Below are 22,577 nucleotides of genomic sequence, written 5' to 3'. Positions count from 1 at the left end.
AGCATACATGCATATAGGCAGTGTAGAGCAGCCTGTTGCTAGATTTTCACACTTGGAAGATTATGCAGTTTGCAGGAGTGAATTTTAACAAATGCAGAGAATGCACTAGTGCCTTCAGTGATTAATTACCTCATATTGTATGTCACAATAAACATGTAGGAAATAAACTTGATACATCCAATGCAGAAAAGTCTTGAAAATTTTCTAAGTAACTATGTCTTGAAAAGTATTTACTGAGATAAATCTTATAAAGGGGGAGGCTAGGAAGGCCTTCTATGGGAAGAAAGACCCTGTCTCATCAGTGATCATAATAGATCATCAGTGAACTTACACATACTAGCAGCATTTATCATGGGGAAAGCCTTTGCCCAGAAATAAAACCTTAACAGTTGGCAGATATATTTCACACTGGAGAAAAAGTTTCAAATGGCAGTGAATACAGTAGGATTTCAGTGATAAATTCTGCCTCATCATCATTACTTCATACAGAAATAAAACTGAAATGAAGAGTAACTTTAAAAAGGATCAGGAAATTCATGAAGTAAAAAAGTCTCATGAAAATGATACATATTTGAGGACTCACAAATCTAAACTCATGATACACTTGATGTCTATTCTGGGACAGCATACCTTGCATATTATCAATGATTCCATAATTGTAAAGTGGGCTGTTCTTATCATTGATTAAATTTTAATGCCATATATAACAGGTGCTTTCTGTGCCAACCTGATGTAATTATTTATTAGATCTTACATATAGCCCCCAAATTTATTTTTTCAATTTATTGATAAATGTAATTCAGTATATTTGGATGTGTTTATCCAAGTTAGTAGGTACCATTATGTAGTTTACAAAAATGCCTTAAATATTATTTTTCTAAAATTTGTTTTGAAATAATTTTAGATTCACAAGAGATTACAAAATATACGTGTTTCCTGAGTATCCTTTGCTTAGCATCATCAATATTATTTTATATAACCATAATAATCAAAACCAATAAAATGACATTAGTGCAATGCTGTTAAACTACAGCCTTTATTTGGACTTCACTACTTTGTGCGTGCAGTAATTGCTGTTTTATTTATTTTTATGTACAGTTCTAAGAAATTCTGTAAGATGTATAGATTTATGTAAATCCCACCACATCAGGATGTGGAACTGTTGTGCCAACAGAAAGAAACATCCTCTTGCTACCTCTTTTTTTTTTTCTTTTTTGAGACAGAGTTCTGCTCTTGTTGCCCAGGCTGGAGTGCAATAGCATGATCTTGGCTTGCTGCAACCTCTGCCTCCCAGGTTCAAGCGATTCTCCTGCCTCAGCCTCCCGAGTAGCTGGGATTACAGGCGCTCACCACCACACCCGACTAATTTTTGTATTTTTAGTAGAGACGGGGTTTCACTATGTTGGCCAGGCTGGTCTTGAACTCTTGACCCCAGGTGATCCATCTGCCTCAGCCTCCCAAAGTGCTGGGATTACAGGCATGAGCCACTGCTCACGGCTCCTCTTGCTACCTCTTTATACTCACACTGTCCTTCCAATATGACCCATAGTAACCACTGATCCCATCACTCTAATTTTGTCATTTCAAGCATGTTATTAAAATGGAATTGTAAGGTATGCAACCTTTGAGATAGGGCTTCGTTCACTCAGCAGATTACCCTTTTTTTTTTTTTTTTTTGAGACGGAGTCTCGCTCTGTCGCCCAGGCTGGAGTGCAGTGGCACAATCTCGGCTCACTGCAAGCTCCGCCTCCCGGGTTCACGCCATTCTCCTGCCTCAGCCTCCCGAGTAGCTGGGACTACAGGCGCCCACCACCGTGCCCGGCTAATTTTTTCTATTTTTAGTAGAGACGGGGTTTCACCATGGTCTCGATCTCCTGACCTTGTGATCCGCCCGCCTCGGCCTCCCAAAGTGCTGGGATTACAGGCGTGAGCCACCGCGCCCGGCCCAGATTACCCTTAAGATCTATCCAAATTGTTGGGTGTCTAAATAGTTTTAATTTTTGTTACTGAGTTAGTATTCTTTTAGACGGATGCACCAGGGTTTGTGTATCCATTAACTGTTGATGGACATTTGGGTTGTTTCCAGTGTTTTGCTGTTATAAGTAAAGATCTGTGTACCCGATATTGTATGAACATAAGTTTTTATATATTTGGGATAGACACTGGGGGCATGACTGCTGGTGAATATGGTAAGTTTGTGTTTAACTTTATGAGAAATGGCCAAACTCTTTCCCAGAGTGGCTGTACTAATTTACATCCCACCACCAATGTGTGAGCATTCCGTTTGTTCCATGCTCTTTCTAGCTCTTGGCATTGCCAGTGTGCTTTAGCTTTCCTATTAGGTATGTGGTGGTATATGATTATGGGCTCAACTTATACATCCCTAACAGAAAATGACGTTCAGCATCTCTACATCCACCGAGAACCATATCAAGTAAAATTGTAACTTTTGCTTCCAACCAGCAAACACAATTTTTAAACTTAAAAGAATATTACATTTTATAACATATTTACTCTTTCTGTTGTTTTTTCTGCATTCCTGATGTTATGTTTCCTTTAGTTATTTCCTTTTTATGCAAACTTCCTTAATCATTTCGAGCAGGCCTGGTGGCAAAAAATTATTAGTTTTTCCTAGAAACGGTTCCTGTTTTCTCTATCCAGAGTTACTTCCCTTGATCTAATGAGATTTAATCCAGTTTATAAACGGTGAGTTCTCTTTATAAAAGTAATAGATATTTGCCACATAGTATTGTGGCAGAATTTAATCCCTGACTCCATATTGAGTAATTCACTCCTTTGAAAATATTTTTTGAGCTTCTACACCATGGCAGGCATGTTTTAGACAATGGAGATACATCAGTGAACAAAACAGGCAAAGTGCTGGCTTTGATATGACATACAGTCTGGTGAAGGAGACTGAGTAAGATAAATACAAAACCAAATTCAGATAAGTGCTAGGAAGAAATATAAAGCCTAGCAAGTTCATAGATTGTAATCAGAGTTATTTTAGTAAGAGTTTTCAGGGAAGGCTTTTCTGTGCAGATGTAATTTGAACCAAAGCCTAAGTGTACTGTGGGGAGACAGCCATCATATTTGTAAGTCCATAACACTATAGAATTTTCTAAGTGTTTTCTTTGGGGTGCCTGCCTCGGCATTCTCTGAGAAGCTTGTAAAAGAAGACAAATTCTTGAGTCACTCCCCGGCTTTCCAAGCTAGAATTTCTGGGGATGGGGTTCAGACTCTACATTTATAAAAAGAGCCTTCTTAAATTTGAACATCTCTGCCCTAAATTGTGGATTCGTGCTCCCATCACCACTCCCACACTGTATAACAGGATGGATTCAGGGCAGATTGTCTACAGCAATGAGTCAGGCAAAAGTGCTCCACCAACCAGGCCCTTGAATCACCTTCCTTGTCCTGTGAGTCAGCACAACCTGCCACAGCAAAGTCGTATCAGCCCACTCCCGGAAATGATCAGTGAGTGAAGGGGTGGCCAGCCCCTCCACAACCTGTGGGTGTTTCTCGTCAGGTGGGATGAGAGACTGAGAAAAATAAGACACAGAGACAAAGTATAGAGAAAGAAAAGCGGGCCCAGGGGACCGGTGCTCAGCATACAGAGGACCCACGTCGGCACTGGTCTCTGAGTTCCCTCAGTATTTATTGATCACTATCTATCATCTCAGAAAGGGGGATGTGGCAGGACAACAGGGTAATGGTGGGGAGAGGGTCAGCAGGAAAACGTGAACAAAGGACTCTGTGTCATAAATAAGTTTAAGGAAAGGTGCTATGCCTTGATGTGCACCTAGGCCAGATTTATGTTTGACTTTACATAAACATCTCGGCGCAGTAAAGAGCAGTATTGCCGCCAGCATGTCTCACCTCCAGTCATAAGGCAGGTTTCTCCTATCTCAGTAAGTAGAACATACGATCAGGCTTTACACCGAGACATTCCATTCCCAGGGACGAGCAGGAAACAGATGCCTTCCTCTGATCTCAACTGCAAAGAGGCCTTCCTCTTTCACTCATCCTCCTCAGCACAGACCCTTTATGGGTGTCGGGATGGGGGATGGTCAGGTCTTTCCCTTCCCACGAGGCCATATCTCAGGCTATCACATGGGGAGTAACCTTGGACAATACCTGGCTTTCCTAGGCAGAGGTCCCTGCGGCCTTCCGCTGTGCACTGTGTCTCTGGGTACTCGAGATTAGAGAATGGCGATGACTTTTACAAGCATACTGCCTGCAAACACATTTTTAACAAAGCACATCCTGTACAGCCCTAAATCCATTAAACCTTGAGTCAACACAGCACCTTTCTGCGAGCACAGAGTTGGGGCTAGGGTTACAGATTAACAGCATTTCAAGGCAGAAGAATTTTTCTTAATACAAATCAAAATGGAATTTCTTATGTCTTCCTCTTTCTACATAGACACAGTAACAGTCTGATCTCTCTTTCCCCCACACTAGAGAATAAGCATTGCATGTTCGTATAATTTCTTGAGTGTTATAACATATTCCATCCAGGATTAAATTTCAGTCCCGTTCATCTGGAATGTTAATCTCTGGTAGGTAAGTTTAGCACCTGGTCCACAGGACTGTGATCAGCCCATGATGGGATCCTCACTTGTGGGGAAAAGAAAGATCAGACTGTTACTGTGTCTATGTAGAAAGAAGTAGACATAAGAGACTCCATTTTGTTCTGTACTAAGAAAAATTCTTCTGCCTTGAGATGCTGTTAATCTGTAAACCTAGCCCCAACCCTGTGCTCACAGAAAGGTACTGTGTTGACTGAAGGTTTAATGGATGTAGAGCTGTGCAGGTTGTGCTTTGTTAAAAATGTGTTTGCAGGCAGTATGCTTGGTAAAACTCATCGCCATTCTCCAGTCTCAAGTACCCAGGGACACAATGCACTGTGGAAGGCTGCAGGGACCTCTGCCCAAGAAAGCCTGGGTATTGTCCAAGGTTTCTCCCCACTGAGACAGCCTGAGATATGGTCTTGTGGGAAGGGAAAGACTTGACCATCCCTCAGCCTGACACCCGTAAAGGGTCTGTGCTGAGGAGGATTAGTGAAAGAGGAAGGCCTCTTTGCAGTTGAGATAAGAGGAAGGCATCTGTTTCCTGCTCCTCCCTGGGAAGGGAATGTCTCGGTGTAAAACCCGATCGTACATTCTATTTACTGAGATAGGAGAAACCTGCCTTATGGCTGGAGGTGAGACATGCTGGCGGCAATACTGCTCTTTACTGCACTGAGATGTTTATGTAAAGTCAAACATAAATCTGGCCTACATACATACTGAGGCACAGCACCTTTCCTTAAACTTATTTATGACGCAGAGTCCTTTGCTCACATGTTTTCCTGTTGACCCTCTTCCCACCATTACCCTATAGTCCTGCCACATTCTCCTCACCGAGATAGTAGAGATAATGATCAATAAATACTGAGGGAACTCAGAGAACAGTGTCCGTGTGGGTCCTCCAGTGCGGGTCCTCCGTATGCTGAGCGCCGGTTCCCTGGGCCCACTTTTCTTCCTCTATACTTTGTCTCTGTGTCTTATTTCTTTTCTCAGTCTCCACCTTGCAAGAAATACCCACAGGTGTGGAGGGGCAGGCCCCCTTCACTCTAGAAATTACAAAACATAAGTACAATGAAGAAATTTTAAGTCACCATAATTGTATGGAAGAGTCAAATATTGTTAGTATATTCTCCAGAATTTTTCAAATGCATGAGTATACTTTCTGAAAGAAAACAGCCTATTTTGCATTTATCATGCCATGAACTTATACATCATCATACCTAATTTTTTTCTAAGATCAACATCTGTTTTATAATATAGATATTCATGATTATGATACGAAGATATTAAAATTAAGAAGTACAAATTGGGAATATTTTCCAAGCAAAAACATGGCATTCTCTACCTATAAACACAAACAATATTAATTCAAACTAAATGTCTTGTTTAACCAATCACAATTTTCCAAAAGATGTTTATGATTTCTTCCAATTACAAGACCATAAAATATATACTATCCTGCAGATCATTTTTTGTCCTGTGACGAATACAGTTATCCTTCCTTTTTTTTTTGAGACGGAGTCTTGCTCTGTGGCCCAGGCTGGAGTGCAGTGGCCGGATCTCAGCTCACTGCAAGCTCCGCCTCCCGGGTTCACGCCATTCTCCTGCCTCAGCCTCCCGAGTAGCTGGGACTACAGGCGTCCGCCACATCGCCCGGCTAGTTTTTTGTTATTTTTTAGTAGAGACGGGGTTTCACCATGTTAGCCAGGATGGTCTCGATCTCCTGACCTCGTGATCCACCCGTCTCGGCCTCCCAAAGTGCTGGGATTACAGGCTTGAGCCACCGCGCCCGGCCTATCCTTCCTTTTTTAATAAAACAATTGTAGTATATTCTTTTAAATTGATATATACTCTTACAGTTGAGCAGATGTTCCATAATTTACCAAAGTATTCATCTCTCATTGTAATTCCCTTCTTTTTGTAAATTACAAAGTTGTGGTTAATATTAAGACAGCTTTTCACCAAATAACTTTTAGAATTGCTGTCAAAGAAAATGAAAAAATTAAATTGGCTCTAGGTTGCCTTCCAACAAGGCAATATTTACTTAAATCTTCTACAGTTACAACGCCAACATCTGCAAAAATAGAACTAACATTTCTTAAGTGTTACTTTTAAAACAATCTGGAAACATGGCAAAGTAGGATGATCACATTCTAATAATTTCATATTCTGAAGTGCCCCACTGTCATCTTCCTTTACTTCTGGAAGGAAGCATGTAGATACTAACACAGTTGCACCTTCACCTCTTCTTCCCCTTCCCCACTGGCAGTAGTTTTATAGCAAGCCCCATGTGGGTATTAGCACTTAATGGAGCATCACTCCTATTCTCGGCTTCGTCCATCTAGTCAGTGTCTAATCTAACCTACAAAAGCCTTACCCAGTCCACAACCCCCGTCCTATCCCCAAATCTAACACTTCCAGTGACCACTGGTTTTGGCAATTCTGTGACCGCTTCCTGGCCAGCACCGTGGTTTCTTCAAACCTTGTTTATTTTTCCAATTGTCCTGGATCTAAGCATTTTCTCTGCCGTATGGCTGCTGCCTTCCTCTAAGATGGCCGTGCCCATGGTGCTCCAGCTAAGGCTCCACTCTCAGCTATAACGGGCACAGAGGGTGCCGCCATCTTTTTCTCCCCAGTCGGCTGAATAGAACGCCACTGCGCCGTGCTGGCCTTGGCTGGGCACCCGACTCTTGAGTGTCCCTCGCAACGAATTGAGAAAGGCACTGGGGTGGCCAAGAGTGATTTCCACAGCCATTATGGCCGCTTCTGTCAGAAACGCTGCCACGGGCGCAGCCCTGTGACCTCATAGAGCGGCGCCCGCAGTCTGAACTCGCGATGCCAGGCAGGCTCCATGGTTCTCGCCTCACTTCATCGTCGTCACCGCTCAGCGTCCGGGAGGCCGCGCGGGAGCGTGTGTGAATAGGAAGCGGTTTCGGACGTGGATGCGGCGTTTTGTCGCTGCTAGTGGTGTCTGGAAAGGTTCGGGCTCGGGTGAGTCGTGTTCTGGACATGGACTCGGGGCTGTAGGTCTGTGTACCCGATGGTGCCTGGAGCATCCAGGTTGGGGCTGTATTTGAACGCAGTCGCTGAGGAAGCGGGGCGTTAATGACTGGGCCTTTGGCTGTAGGGGTGAAGAGTCTGAGGAAATCAGCTTCGAGTCCGACGCTGTCTGGGTTTGAGGTCCTTGTGAGTCACTTGGTTTGTGGGGCTCAGTGATTGGGAACTAGAGTGAGAAGTTTGTACCTGTGAACGCGGGGGCCTGGTTCAGGGTCACAATTTAATGTGGAGCTCAGCCTTAGAGATGTCTGGGTTGGGGAGATGTCCTCTCGGTTTCCTAGATGTTTGGGGTTTCATATTGGATTTAATATGGGGCTGAGTCACGGAGAAGCCTGGTAGGGACTGTCAGTGTGTGAGGAGGTCCAGAGCCCTTTGATAATCGGTTGAAACCTTGAATGCGGGGACAGACTTGAAGGCTTCATTTTCCCCTGCTCAAATCGACTTCCCTCCATCCAGTTCAAGTCCGTCCCCGCAGTCCTTACCAAAAACTTTTTTGTCTTCCCACATTGCCACTCTTCTCATATGGAGACAGATCTGTGACGTAAAATTCATGACGTCACTTCGTAAGCTGTTTAAGTTTTGTAGAGCCAGCAGTGATAATGTTATATTCCTGAGTGTCACTGCTGCTGTGCACTTACCTTAAAGGACCCTGATATTTCTACTTCCTTTATTTGGTGCCTCGGAGCCTTTTACACCCTGGGGCAATAAAACAAGGTTCTAAATGTGTGAAAGCTCTGCCTTTTTTTTTTTTATTATTATTATTTTTGAGACGAGTCTCGCTCTGTCGCCCAGGCTGGAGTGCAGTGGCGCGATCTCGGCTCACTGCAAGCTCCGCCTCCCGGGTTGACGCCATTCTCCTGCCTCAGCCTCCAGAGTAGCTGGGACTACAGGCACCCGCCACCAGGCCTGACTAATTTTTTTTTTTTTTTTTTTTTTTGTATTTTTAGTAGAGACGGGGTTTCGGGGTTTCAGCGTGTTAGCCAGGATGGTCTGCATCTCCCAACCTCGTGATCTGCCCGCCTTGGCCTCCCGAAGTGCTGAGATTACAGGCGTGAGCCACCGCGCCCAGCCGAAAGCTATGTCTTTCTTTAGACACAAGGTAACTTGTGTCTTTTTTTCTTGATTAGTCTAGTTAATGAGTATCAATTTTATTGATCTTTTCAGTCACTTTTCATATTCTTTGTTGGACACTTTTCAAAAAAATGTTTTTGTTTTTGTTTTTTTCACTGATTTCCACTTTCCTGTTTATTTTTTCAGTCAAATTGTTTTGTGTTTTAATTGCTCCTCGTTTTCTAGTTTCTCAGTTTGGACAATGAGTAATCATTTGAGGGTGTTTTCTGATACAGGTTTTCTTTCTTTTCTGATTTAAAGTTATTTTTTTAAAACAACTCCTTTAGGGACAGCTAATTAATGTTTATGTTGTGTTTCTGTTTCCAATCAGTTCAAAATATGTCCAATTTCCCATGTGATTTTCTTTTTCCCCCTCTCTTTTTTTTTTTTTTTTTTTTGAGACAGGGTCTTGCTCTTGCCCTTGCTGGAGTGCAATGGCGCCGTCTCTGCTCCCACCTCCAGGGTTCAAGTGATTCTTCCATCTCAGCCTCCTGAATAGCTGGGATTACAGGCACGCGCCACCGTGCCTGGCTAATTTTTTGTATTTTTAGTAGACTTGGAGTTTCACCATGTTGACCAGTCTGGTCTGGGACTCCTGGCCTCAAGTGTTCCACCTATCTCAGCCTCCCAAAGTGCTGGAGTTACAGGCGTGAGCCACCGTGCCTGGCTCATGATTTTCTGTTTAACCATGGTTATTCAGATCTGTGCTATTTTATTTCCAAATATTTGGATATCTTCTAAATTTCATTCTGACATTGATTTCTAATTAAATTGTTGTGGTTGGAAAATATATTTAGAATATATTGACACTTGTTTTATATTCCAGCACATGGTCTTATCCTGGAGAATACAACATGTACTCTTGAAAAAAAAAGTTTATTTTACTGCTGTTGAGTGTAGTGTTAAATGTTAGTTAAGTATAGTTGGTTGATTATGTTGTTCAAGTTTTCAGTATCCTTGCCGAGTTTCTATTTGTTTTCTTTATTATTGCAAGTACGGTAATGCAGTCTTCAGTTATTATTGTTGAATTGTCTAATCCTCTCTCATTCTGTTTTGCTTCATATGTTTTTAAATTATCATATCCTTATATATACACCCTTATATTATTATTGCCAGCCATTGTAACCATTGTTGCCACTCACCTAGGCCTTGGTGTCTGAAGGGGTGGCCTGCTCCTCCACACCTGTGGGTGTTTCTCGTCAGGTGGGACGAGAGACTGAGAAAAGAAAGAGACACAGAGACAAAGTATAGAGAAAGAAAAGTGGGCCCGGGGGACCCGCGCTCAGCATATGGAGGAACCGCACTGCACCGGCAGTGGTCTCTGAGTTCCCTCAGTATTTATTGATGATTATCTCTACCATCTCGGAGAGGGGCAAGTGGCACGACAATAGGGTAATGGTGGGGAGAGGGTCAGCAGGAAAACATGTGAACAAATGTCTCTGTGTCATAAACAAGGTTAAGAAAAGGTGCTATACTTTGATGTGCACATACATAAAACAGCAGCATTGACACTAGCTCGTCTCACCTCCAGCCCTAAGGCGGTTTTCTCCTATCTTAGTAAATAGAACATAACAATCGGGTTTTACACGGAGACATTCCATTGCAGAGGGACGTGCAGGAGACAGATGCCTTCCTCTTATCTCAACTGCAAAGAGGACTTCCTCTTTCACTAATCCTCCTCAGCACAGTTCCTTTACGGGTGTCGGGCTGGGGGATGGTCAGGTCTTTCCCTTCCCATGAGGCCACATCTTAGGCTGTCTCAGTGGGGAGAAACCTTGGACAATACCTGGCTTTCCTAGGCATAGGTCCCTGCGGCCTTCCACAGTGCACTGTGTCCCTGGGTACTTGAGATTAGAGAATGGAGATGACTTTTACCAAGCATACTGCCTTCAAGCACTTTTTAAACAAAGCACAACCTGCATAGCCCTAAATCCATTAAACCTTGAGTCAACACAGCACATGTCTCTGTGAGCACAGGGTTGGGGCTAGGGTTACAGATTAACAGCATCTCAAGGCAGAAGAATTTTTCTTAGTACAGAACAAAATGGAGTCTCTTATGTCTACTTCTTTCTACACAGACATAGTAACAGTCTGATCTCGCTTTCTTTTCCCTACAGGTGTCCAGAATTTTTATTGGGTATCAGTTAACATACACACAATTGACTGCCTATGTGGCTGACTTCAATCTCCAGCTCCTCCATATATCAAACTAATACCACGTGGTCCAAGGCCTCCCATAGTAAATCACATTATTAGGATAGACAATTTCGCATGACTCAGATTGCCCTGATAACCAAAGACAGTTTTATCAAGCAGCATATTCCAAAGTCTTAGAGTTTGCCTCATAGAAACTGTGGGCAAAGGACAAACCTCTCTTGGGTAAAGTTAATCCTTTAGTGCATAATGTGAAAATGAGACAGTTCTTACGATTTGCTTAGTACATTGGTCTTGACATGAGGTATGTATACCCATAGAGCTTATAGAGACTTTTGAACCAGTACATGGACACACATGCTTTTTAAAGACATTCTTGGAGCCTTCCATGTGTTCTCTTTCCTAAAATTGATCTGTCTGGGAATTCACCTGCCTCTAAGGCATTGTACTGTGCCAGTTCTGCTTTCCCACCTTCTCTATAATAGTCATGCCACTTCTGCTTCACAAAAGAAAGGCATAGCTTTCACACATTTAGAACCATGAAAACCTCTGAGGCACCAAATAAAGGAACTGTTAGAAATATTAGGGTCTTTTATTTAAGGTAAGTGCAGAGCAGCAGTGACCATGACCAGACCCAGGGTGAATGTACACTTACAGCCATTTTGTTTATCAGTCCTTAGGTCCTGGCTCCCAGAAGCAAGATAACTCAAGTGAAGCAATGAAGGAAGAAGAGGGAGGTTGCTGGCCTTGGATATCATAATTTCCGGGGACAACTTTAAGTGGACACTAATATTTCTGACTAGGAAAACTTCATGGCAAATGCAGAAGAGACAAAGACGTATAGTCCATGTTTTCCACTATTTTCTGAGCACAGAAGAAAATGATCAAGACCCAGGTGATTTTTGGTTTGTTATATTTTCCCTTTGATTTTTTGATAGATTTATGGTGGCCTGAAAATGTCAGTTGAATTTAAGGAAGTATATACTGGAATAATTTTGTTCTAGGGAGAAATTAACTTAGATTGCTTTTGGGAGTAGAGGTGGAGGTTCATTCTGCCTTAAGAAGTAGATTCTGGATTGCTTGAGCTCAGGAGTTCAAGATCAGCCTGGGCAACATGGTAAAACCCCGTCTCTACAAAAAATACAAAAATTAGCTGGGTGTGGTGGTGCACACCTGTAGTCCCAGCTACTTGGGAGGCTGAGGTGGGAGAATTGCTAGAGCTCAGGAGGATGAGGCTACAGTGAGCCATGTTTGTACCACTGCACTCCAACCTGGGTGACAAAGTAAGACCCTGTCTCAAAAAGAAGGAAAAAAAAGTAGACTCAATATGAAAGAATGCATGCTTTCTTGGTAGTTCAACTTTTGACCATTACAATGATACATGAATCACCTCTTAAGAAGGAACTATGGTTGTCATTTTAATGTACACACTCCAGACCATTTTTGGTATATTGGCATTTTTTGCATGCTGATGCCTGCCAACCAACTTTTTTTTTTAATTAATTAAATAATTTATTTATTTTGAGATGGAGTCTTGCTCTGTTGCCCAGGCTGGAGTGCAGTGGCGTAGTCTTGGTTCACTGCAAGCTCCGCCTCCCAGGTTCACACAATTCGCCTGCCTCAGCTTCCCAAGTAGTTGGAACTACGGGCGCCCGCCACCACACCTGGCTAATTTTTTGTATTTTTAGTAGAGACGGAGTTTCACTGTGTTAGCTAGGATGGTCTTGATCTCCTGACCTCATGATCTGCCCGCCTTGGCCTCCCAAAGTGCTGGGATTACAGGCATAAGCCACTGTGCCCCCCCTTTTTTTTTTTTTTTTTTAGGCATGTTATTATAAACCACATGACTATGAACAAGGTTTTACATGGTCGTGTTAGTGGCTTTTTTTATGAAATTATATCAGTATTACTTGAGGATAATTTTGTGAAATTATATCAGTATTTACAGATAAATCAATTATAGGATGTAGTCATTTTTTATTTTAATGCATACTTTCAGTTGCTGTCAAAATGTACATTCCACTTTATGGTTAGTGTGGCATATGGTCAAAAGTGTTGACTCTGGAGCCAGTTGCCAGCTGTGTGACCTCGCATACTTCATTTAGCATATGTACCCAGTTTTCTTATCTGTAAGAGGGATAATGATATGGCACCTATGTAGTAAGTTAGGACATAAAATGAGTTAATCTATATAAAGCATTTAGAAGAGTATCTATGTGCAGGAACAACAGTTTTACTCTCTATCCTCAGACAGTGTTTCTGACACCAGATATGTGGGGTTTTTCCCACACATCAATTCAATTCTCCATGCCTATTAGATATTCTAAAATTTACTCAATTCTGACACTAATTGCCTGGACTTAGGACAGACCCCACAGGTTGAGGGCTCAGTCCCACAAGACTGCCCCCCTGAAAAGTGCTGGGTCCCCAGGTTACTCACAACTTCTATTCGACTTGGCTACCAATTGGATGTCCTCACAACCCCCTTCTCAGATCTATTCATCTGCCAGAAGGCTCAAAAAATGCAGGAAGACAGTTTATTTACTAGATTACTGGGTTATTATGAAAGGGTACAACTCAGGAACAGCCAGTTGGAAAAGATGCATAGGTCCAGATAATGGGGAAGGGCCACAGAGCTTCCATGCCCTCTCTGGGTGTTCTGCCCTCCCAGGACTGCCATATGTTCAGCAGCCTGGAAGCTCTCAACCTCAACCTTTTATTGTTATGGTGGATTCATTACATAGGCATAATTAATTAATTCATTAACTATTGGTGGTAAGCTCAATTTCCATCACCTCTCCCTTCCACAGAGGTCAGGGGTTGGTTGGAGAGGTGGGACTGAAAGTTCCAACTGTCTATCACAAGGTTGGTTCACCTGGCAACCAGCTCCCTTCCTGAGGCCATGGAAGAGCCCCAGGCACCAGTAATCTCAATAGCATATATAAAAGACACTTAAGCAATTCCAAAGATTTGGAGGGCAGAGACCAAATGTATATTTATTTTTCACAGTCTGGTATATAGAAAGTGACATGGATAAGAAGTATATTTGGTCATTGCTCCCAGTTCATGGCACAGTATGCTTAAAACCCTTGGAATTTCTTCCTGAGGAATAGGTGTGTCTTTTGTTATTCATAAGGAGCCCCTGTGATACACCTGAGTTTCTGCTCATAAGGTGACTAATTATGAGACCGCTAGATAGTGTCAGGATGAGACTGGTCCCCAGAAAGACTAAGCAATTAGAGGATTGGAACTGAAAGGAAGAATGGACTGGAGAGTAAGTTCTATAAAAACTCTTGAACAGGCCGGGCTTGGTGGCTCGCGCCTGTAATCCTGGGCGGATCATGAGGTCAAGACATCGAGACCATCCTGGCCAACAACCCTGTCGCTACTAAAAATACAAAAATTAGCTGGGCATGGTGGCATACGCCTGTAGTCACAGCTACTCGGGAGGCTGAGGCAAGAGAATCCCTTGAACCCGGGAGGTGGAGGTTGCAGTGAGCTGAGATCGCGCCACTGCACTCCAGCCTGGGTGAGAGAGTCAGACTCCGTCTCAAAAAAAAAGAAAGAGTTTTATTTGTTATAACTATTTTTTTTTTGAGACAGAGTTTTGCTCTTTCGCCCAGGCTGCGAGTTTTTTTTTTTTTTTTTTTAAATAGACCGTGTCTGACTCTGTCACCCAGGCTGGAGTGCAGTGGCGCGATCTCGGCTCACTGCAAGCTCCGCCCCTGGGTTCGCGCCATTCTCCTGCCTCAACCTCCCGAGTAGCTGGGACTATAGATACCCGCCACCACGCCCAGCTAATTTTTTGAACTCTTGAACAAGCTTCAGGTTGGTGAACATATCAGGGTGCTGGGAGGATGCCACACCCAGAGGGGAATGGAAGCTTGGATGCCCTCTTCTATATCTCGCCCTATGCATTTCTTCAATCTGGCTGTTCCTGAGTTATATCCTTTATTATTAACTAGGTACCATAAGTAAAGTATTTCTTGACTTCTATGAGCTGTTCTAGTAAATTATCAGACCTGAGGAGGGGTTTGTGGGAACCCCAAATTTATAGCCAGTTAGTCAGAAACTGGTAGCCCAGGACTGGTGACTGGCATCTTAAGAGGAGGCAGTTTATTTATTTATTTATTTATTTATTTTAAATATATATTCTCCAATTTAAAACTTTTAATTGAAAAGTAAACTTTAATGTCAAATGCAAACTTGGGGAGGGCAGAAAAAACACACAGGCTGTCACTTCACACTTGGAGGGTCGCACAGCAGCCAGACAAAGGCGCTCCTCACTTCCCAGGCAGTGCAGGGGGCCAGGCAGAGTGGCTCCTCACTTCCCAGAAGGTGGTGGTGGCGGCGGTGGTGGGGGCATGGGGCGGCTGGGCAGAGGCGCTCCTCACTTCCCAGACAGTGGGGCAGCCGGGCAGAGGAGCTCAAGAGGGGGCAGTCTTGTGGGATTGAACCCTTAAATCTGTGGATTCTGACACAGATAGTGTCAGAATTGAATTGAATTGTTGGACATCTAGTTGATGTTTAGATAATTGGAGAATTGGTTGTTAGTGTTGGAAAACACTGCACAAAAAGAACATTCAGTGCTGCAAATCTTGCCAACACTTACTATGTTATCAAATTGTGTATTTTCCATGATCTAGATGATCCAGTATTATTTTGCCTTGTTTCACCAGTGAGGTTCAGATCCTTCTTATCTCTTTGTTGTTTCTTTGGATTATTTATTCTGTGATAAAGTGTCTTTAGTCTTTGCTCATTTAATTTTTTTGTGGTCTTACTGATTTATAATTGTTTATCTTGACTGGATATTGATTCTTTTATATGTTGCAAATATTTTTCTAGAGTCTTACTTCTCTTTTAGCTTGTTCAAAATATTTTTTCCCATGCAGGAGCCATTTTTTTTTTTAAAGCTTTTTACTTATATCATCAACATGTTTTTATTCCTTTTTTTTTTCTCTATTTGAGACAGGGACTCACTCTCTTCCCCAGGATGGAGTGCAGCAGCACAATCATGGCTCACTGCAGCCTCAACCTCCTGGGTTCAAGTACTATCTGCCTGCCTTAGCTTCCTGAATAGCTGGGACCACAGGCATCCACTACCACACCCAGCTAATTTTTTGTTCTTTGTTGAGAGTAGAGACAGGGTCTCACTATGTTGCCCAGGTTGGTCTCAAACTCCTGGGCTCAAACTGTCCTCTGGAATTACTGGGATTACAGATATGTGCCCGACTTCTGGCCTCATAAGTTCTTCTTAAGTTTATATCTTATATTCATTGCCTGTTAGTAGCTAACAAATTACTCCAAAATGTAGTGACTTGAAACAACACTTAAAAAAAAAAATCTCACACTTTTCTGTGGCTCAGGAATAAAAGCAAGGCTTAGCTGGCTACTTTGGTTCACAGTCTCTCATGCGGTTATAATCAAGGTGTTAGCTGGGTTGGAATCTGATCTGAAGGCTAAAATGGGAGGAAAAGATGCGCTTCTAAGCTCACTTATGTGGTTGTTGGGAGGATTCATTTCCAGAATGAGAAATGAGGCAGTTTTGTTGGGGTCCTCAGTTTCTACCTGTCTGTTTGTCTAAGCCCACCTTTAGTTTTTTGCCACATGCACCTCTCCTATGTGCCAAATTGTTTAATCAAAGCTAGAAAATGACAGCTTCTGCTAGCAAGATGCAAGTCATAAAGAGTGTAATCTTAAAGTGGCATCTCGTCACTTTTGCTGTATTCTTTTCTTTAGAAACAAGCTTTTAGGCCATTTGATACTCAGGAGGATGGTACTGCACAAGGGCAGGAATCACCTGGAGTGTAATAAAGAATTTGGCTAGCCTTTGTTTTCGTTCCTGGGAGGTAACCTCTAAACCCTTGTAATTACCCAAGTTAGTGTCTGTGTCATTCATAGTGGGCCACTCATATTTAATAGTTTATATGTACAGTGGTGACTCATAGTGGGTCCCTAGATAATTTATGGCAGTGACATGACTCTGGATAGGGGCTGCCCATGCCAAAAAGAGCACTATGTGATTAAAGAGTTGTGGCTTTGAGCCATGTAATACCAGTCAGGAAGGGGAGGGAACTGGAGACGGAACTCAGCTACATGGACAATGCTTCAATAAACTGTGCCTACATAATGAAGTCTCAATAAAATCTCTGGACATCAAAGTTTGGGTGCGCCTCACTGGTTGGCAAGTACTCTTGAATATTGTTACATGATGTAGTCAGGAAGATGTAATGCCACCCAGGACTCCATGAGGAGAGGACAGTCAGCAGCTTTATGTTTGGAACCTTCCCAGACCTCACCCTGTGCATATTTTCCTTTAGCTGATTCTGATTTGTGTCATTTTGCAATAATAAAGTGCTAATTGTAAACATAGGACTTTCTTGGGTTCTCTGAGTTGTTCTATCAAATTATTAAACCTGAGAGAGTCATGGTAGCTCCACACATTTGTAGCCAGCTCATTGGAGTTGAGGGTGGTCTGTGTAGCCTTAAGCTTGCAGCTTGTGTCTGAAGTGAGGGCAGTCTTGTGGAGGATTGTGCTTTTAACCTGGGAAGTTTGGCCTAACCCAGGTAATTGATGTCAGAAGTCACTGCAGCTAGAGAATGAGATTATCAGAGGCCACCTTAAGAGTTGGCCTGCAAGATTTCCACTCAGTAATAAATTCTTTTGGACAGTGGAGTGAGGTAGAAATTTAACTTTATACTTACCCAGTCAATAGACATCTCACATAAAGATTTTGGAATGAGATAAGCTGACCAGGCTTGAGCAGTTGTGCTCTCTCATGAGTCTACTTTCTTGACTATGCAGCATCCCACACAGTAATATAGGATAGATTCTCTTATCAGTATTTCCTTGGATCTTAGTTACCTCTACTTTACACTTTGTAGTTCTCTGAAAAGTTATTGTGAAGCAGGAGAATGACAGTTTAGTTGACAAAGAGGTCCTTGATATCACAGTTGTAAGACAGCAAGTCATCTGCTAGCCATGTGTTTTAATCCTAAATGGCCGTCCAAAATTGGCCTTTTTTGTTGCAAGAATCAGGACTTTGAAGATTGTATTCCATACGTTTCTGGATTCTATTATTGAAATGTCAGCCATCAGTATATTTTGTTATTTCTTTGTAGGTAATCTGTCTTTTGTCTCTTGATGATTCTATAGTTTTCCCTTTGCATTTGATGTATGGTGGTTTCAGTCTGATGTGTCACACCAGTTGTGACTTCCTGCTCTGAACTTGTTGGGATTTCTGAATTTGAGATTTGAGGTATTTAGTCCTGAAATATTTTAGGTTTTAGATATTTATTAATAGATATTGCTTCTCTATTACACTATTTTCCCTTTTAGAAACCATAAGTGGGCATACATTGGGTCTTGCAACTCAGTATTTAATATTTATTAACTTATTTGTTATGATTTATCTCTTTTTCTCTGTACTGCATTTTCTGCCATTTCCACAGTTATATATTCCAATTCACCAATAATCTTCAGAGTATCTAATATGCTGTTAATCTGTCAATTATTACACATATGTACATATGTTTTTCTGTTAGAAGTTTTTTTTTGCTGGTCACAGTGGTGCACACCTGTAATCCCAGCACTTTGGAAGGCCGAGGCAGGAGGATCACTTGAGGCCAGGACTTCAAGACCAGCCTGGTCAACATAACAAGACCCTGTCTACAAAAATTGATAGTAGCATCCACCTGTAGTCCTAATTGCTTGAGAGGCTGAGGTCGGAAGGTTGCTTGAGCCTAGGAGTTCAAGGTTTCATTGAGCTATTACCGTGACACTGCACTGCATTTGGGGCTACAGAGCAAGACCTTGTCTCTTTAAAAATTAAAAAATAAAATCTAATCAACTTTAAGGGCCTTTTGTGCTTTATAGTTATATAGTTTCCTCTTTTCTCTTACATTTATTTAAAAGCACTATTTTTTGAATTCAAGATGTGGAGTCTATTCATGACAGATCCTTATATTGGCCGTGAAGTCATTAGTAATGTAGGGATGTTTTATTTGTCCTGATGTCATTTGCCTATGTTTAATATTTAGAAATAGGTGCTAATATGTATAGATGGAGGATTTTGCTCCTACCAAAGTATATTTGAGAAAGGAATATAGATGCAGGCTGTATTGTGAAATTTAAAAAATATATATCCTTCTATATTAACAATAGGAGTTTATATCATATTAAATAGGACTTTGTAATTACAGGAATCACTGACCCTGGAGGACGTGGCTGTGGAATTCAGCTGGGAGGAGTGGCAGCTCCTGGACACTGCTCAGAAGAACCTGTACCGGGATGTGATGGTGGAGAACTATAACCACCTAGTATCACTGGGTAAGAATGGTTCCCCTGTGTCACCTAGAGGTGCCTACAATGCCCAGACACTGTCCTATGCTCACCTAATCAAAGCTTTACAGTCACTGTGGTGTTTGGAAGAGTTACATTTTCAGTCCCCTCTCTGACCCCAAAGTGGTATAATCTCTTCTAAGAGAGAATGCTTACTTTGAAATTGTTTTCTTTATCTCATGTATTATTTTCCCATCTTGACATACTGGACTCCAGTTCAGTATGTTTGTGTTTGTCTTTCCTCATGAACAGGGTATCAAACTAGCAAACCAGATGTACTCTCCAAGTTGGCGCATGGACAAGAACCATGGATAACAGTTGCTAAAATCCAGAATAAAAATTGTCCAGGTAAGTGAGAACCAGCAAGGACAGTGGCTATAGGAGTCTTATTGTAGTCATTAAGGAAAGGTGTCACAGATGTGAAGTATCTGAGGCTACCTAAGCAACTCCACCATATATTCATCTCCCCATCTGATAACTTTTTTAATGTTGTTATGGCTTTAAAGACTTTTTGTCTTTTCTTGGATCTGATTCTTACTTATTTCAGCTTATATCTTCATAATTTCCTTTTATACTGGGATCATGGAGTTGACAATAAAGAGCCAGCCCCCAGCAAATCATCTCATAAGCATTTTTTTTTTTTTTTTTTTTTTTTTTTGAGACTGAGTCTCGCTCTGTCCCCCCACCGGCTGGAGTGCAATGGGGCAATCTCGGCTCGCTGCAACCTCGGCTTCGTGGGATCAAGCGATTCTCTTGCCTTAGCTTCCTGAGTAGCTGCCACCATGCCCAGCTAATTTTGTGTTTTTAGTAGAGATGGGGTTTCACCACATTGGTCAGGCTGGTCTCAAACTCCTAACCTCGTGATCCGCCCGCCTCAGCCTCCCAAAGTGCTGGGATTGCAGGCATGAGCCACCATGCCTGGCCTCATAAGCATTTTTATCTCATACAATTCTCATGGAAGAATTTGTTACTCTGTTCTTTCTTAGGAATCGGGAAAGTTGACAGTCTTCTGCAAGAGCACTCTCCAAACCAAAGACTTCTGAAGAGCGTGCAGCAACGCAATGGACAGAATACACTTAGAAATACTGTACATCTCAGCAAGACACATTTTCCTATAGTGCAAAATCATGATACATTTGACTTGTACAGAAAAAATTTGAAATCAAGTTTAAGTTTAATAAACCAGAAGAGAAGACATGGAATAAATAACCCTGTTGAGTTTATTGGAGGTGAGAAAACGCTTAAGCACGAATGTATGCATGCTAAAACTAGATTTTCTGAAAATGCAAAATGCATCCATACTAAATTCCAAGTCTTTAAGCATCAGAGGACTCAGAAAATTGAGAAACCCCATGCATGTATTGAATGTGAGCAAACCTTCCTTAGGAAGTCTCAGCTCATTTACCATGAGAACATTCATATACCAGAAAATCCTGGAAGTGGTCAATGTGAGAAATTATCCAGAAGTGTCCTGTTCACTAAGCATCTGAAAACTAATACAAGAGACAAAATCTGTATACCCAATGAATATGGAAAAGGCTCTACTGTGAAGAGTAGTCTCATTGCACATCAACAAACCCATACAGAAGAGAAATCCTATATGTGCAGTGAGTGTGGAAAGGGCTTTACAATGAAGCGCTATCTAATTGCTCATCAGCGAACTCATAGTGGAGAGAAACCTTATGTGTGCAATGAATGTGGAAAAGGTTTCACTGTGAAGAGCAATCTCATTGTACATCAGCGAACTCATACAGGGGAGAAACCCTATATATGCAGTGAATGTGGAAAAGGCTTCACCATGAAACGCTATCTTGTTGTACATCAGCGAACTCATACTGGAGAGAAACCCTATATATGCAGTGAATGTGGAAAAGGCTTTACCGTGAAGAGCAATCTCATTGTACATCAGCGCTCCCATACAGGAGAAAAATCTTACATATGCAGCGAATGTGGAAAAGGCTTCACTGTCAAACGCACTCTCATTATACATCAGCGAACTCATACAGGAGAGAAATCTTACATATGCAATGAATGTGGTAAAGGCTTCACCACAAAGCGCACTCTTATTATACATCAGCGAACTCATACAGGAGAAAAACCCTATGAATGCAATGAATGTGGTAAAGCCTTCAGCCAGAAAATATGCCTCATACAACATGAGAGATGTCATACAGGAAAGACTCCCTTTGTATGTACTGAGTGTGGAAAATCCTATTCACACAAATATGGTCTCATTACCCATCAGAGAATTCACACAGGAGAGAAACCTTATGAGTGCAATGAATGTGGAAAAGCTTTCACCACAAAGTCAGTACTCAATGTACATCAAAGAACGCATACAGGAGAGAGGCCATATGGATGCAGTGATTGTGAGAAAGCCTTCTCCCACTTATCAAACCTTGTCAAACATAAGAAAATGCACACAAGAGAAATGGGTAGAATCAGTCAAGTTGAAAACTCCTGTAATGAAGAGTCACAGCTCCTTCCTTACAAGTGAACTCATACAGAATGAAAACCCTACTAGTGCAGTGAGGCCAGGCACGGTGGCCCACGCCAGTAATCCCAGCACTTTGGGAGGCCGAGGCAGGTGGATCACAAGGTCAGGAGATCAAGACCATCCTGGCTAACACAGTGAAACCCCATCTGCACTAAAAATACAGAAAATTAGCCAGGCATGGTGGCGGGTGCCTGTAGTCCCAGCTACTAGGGAGGCTGAGGCAGGAGAATGGTGTGAACCCAGGAGGCAGAGCTTGCAGTGAGCCGAGACCACGCCACTGTACTCCAGCCTAGGTGACAGAGCGAAACTCAGTCTCAAAAAAAAAAAAAAGAAAACCCTACTAGTGCAGTGACTATGGAAATGCCTTTTGTGGCAACTCAGACTTCATTAAACATCAGTGTGTTTCTAGCCAATTGGAACATAAACATGGTGCGGCCTGTTGACAGATGTGTGTCTGTCCTCAGGAGTTAAAATAATTTGCCCTAGAGATCAACTTGATGAATACAGTAAATAAGGTAGTGCCTTCAGTGGTCTTTTACCTCATATTTTCTGTCAATGAAAACATGTTGAATAAACTATATTAATGTGGAGATGTTTTGAGCAATAATTTCTGCTCATATGTCTGAAAAGTATACAGAGATAAATTCTGTGAATGCAGAGACTAGGAAAAGTCTGTGGAAAGATAGACTTTATTATCGGTGTCATCATAGATTTCAATGTAAGTGAGCTTATTGTTGATAGAAACATGATGACCATGACAAAGCCTTTACTCAGAAATATGACCTCGGTGAGTGTCAGCGTTTACACTGGAGAATAACTTTAAGGTGACAGTATTAATGGTAGGATT

At 42.0% G+C, this 22,577-nt stretch overlaps 1 protein-coding gene across 1 annotated transcript; it reads left to right on the top strand.

Annotated features, from left to right (window-relative positions):
- Nucleotides 1–7,392: 7,392 nt before the first annotated feature.
- ZNF614 (zinc finger protein 614) lies at nt 7,393–21,759 on the top strand. The gene is made up of 5 exons (XM_025367556.1): nt 7,393–7,562; nt 11,566–11,787; nt 19,095–19,221; nt 19,486–19,581; nt 20,220–21,759. Exons 2-5 carry the CDS (start codon nt 11,773–11,775, stop codon nt 21,728–21,730), a joined length of 1,749 nt encoding a protein of 582 aa, XP_025223341.1. The 5' UTR covers nt 7,393–7,562; nt 11,566–11,772; the 3' UTR covers nt 21,731–21,759.
- The last annotated feature ends 818 nt before the right edge of the window (nt 21,760–22,577 follow it).

Source organism: Theropithecus gelada, chromosome 19 (genome assembly GCF_003255815.1).
Source record: "Theropithecus gelada isolate Dixy chromosome 19, Tgel_1.0, whole genome shotgun sequence".
Lineage (NCBI taxonomy): Eukaryota > Metazoa > Chordata > Mammalia > Primates > Cercopithecidae > Theropithecus > Theropithecus gelada.
Note: the sequence above shows the minus strand (reverse complement) of the source record. Positions and strands in the feature narration are given on the sequence as shown.

What these genes read in the sequence shown, in the direction of transcription:
- ZNF614 (XM_025367556.1), top strand. An exon ending in TAACCACCTAGTATCACTGG is followed by an intron (nt 19,222 to 19,485) that starts GTAAGAATGGTT and finishes CCTCATGAACAG; the next exon opens with GGTATCAAACTAGCAAACCA. An exon ending in CCAGAATAAAAATTGTCCAG is followed by an intron (nt 19,582 to 20,219) that starts GTAAGTGAGAAC and finishes GTTCTTTCTTAG; the next exon opens with GAATCGGGAAAGTTGACAGT.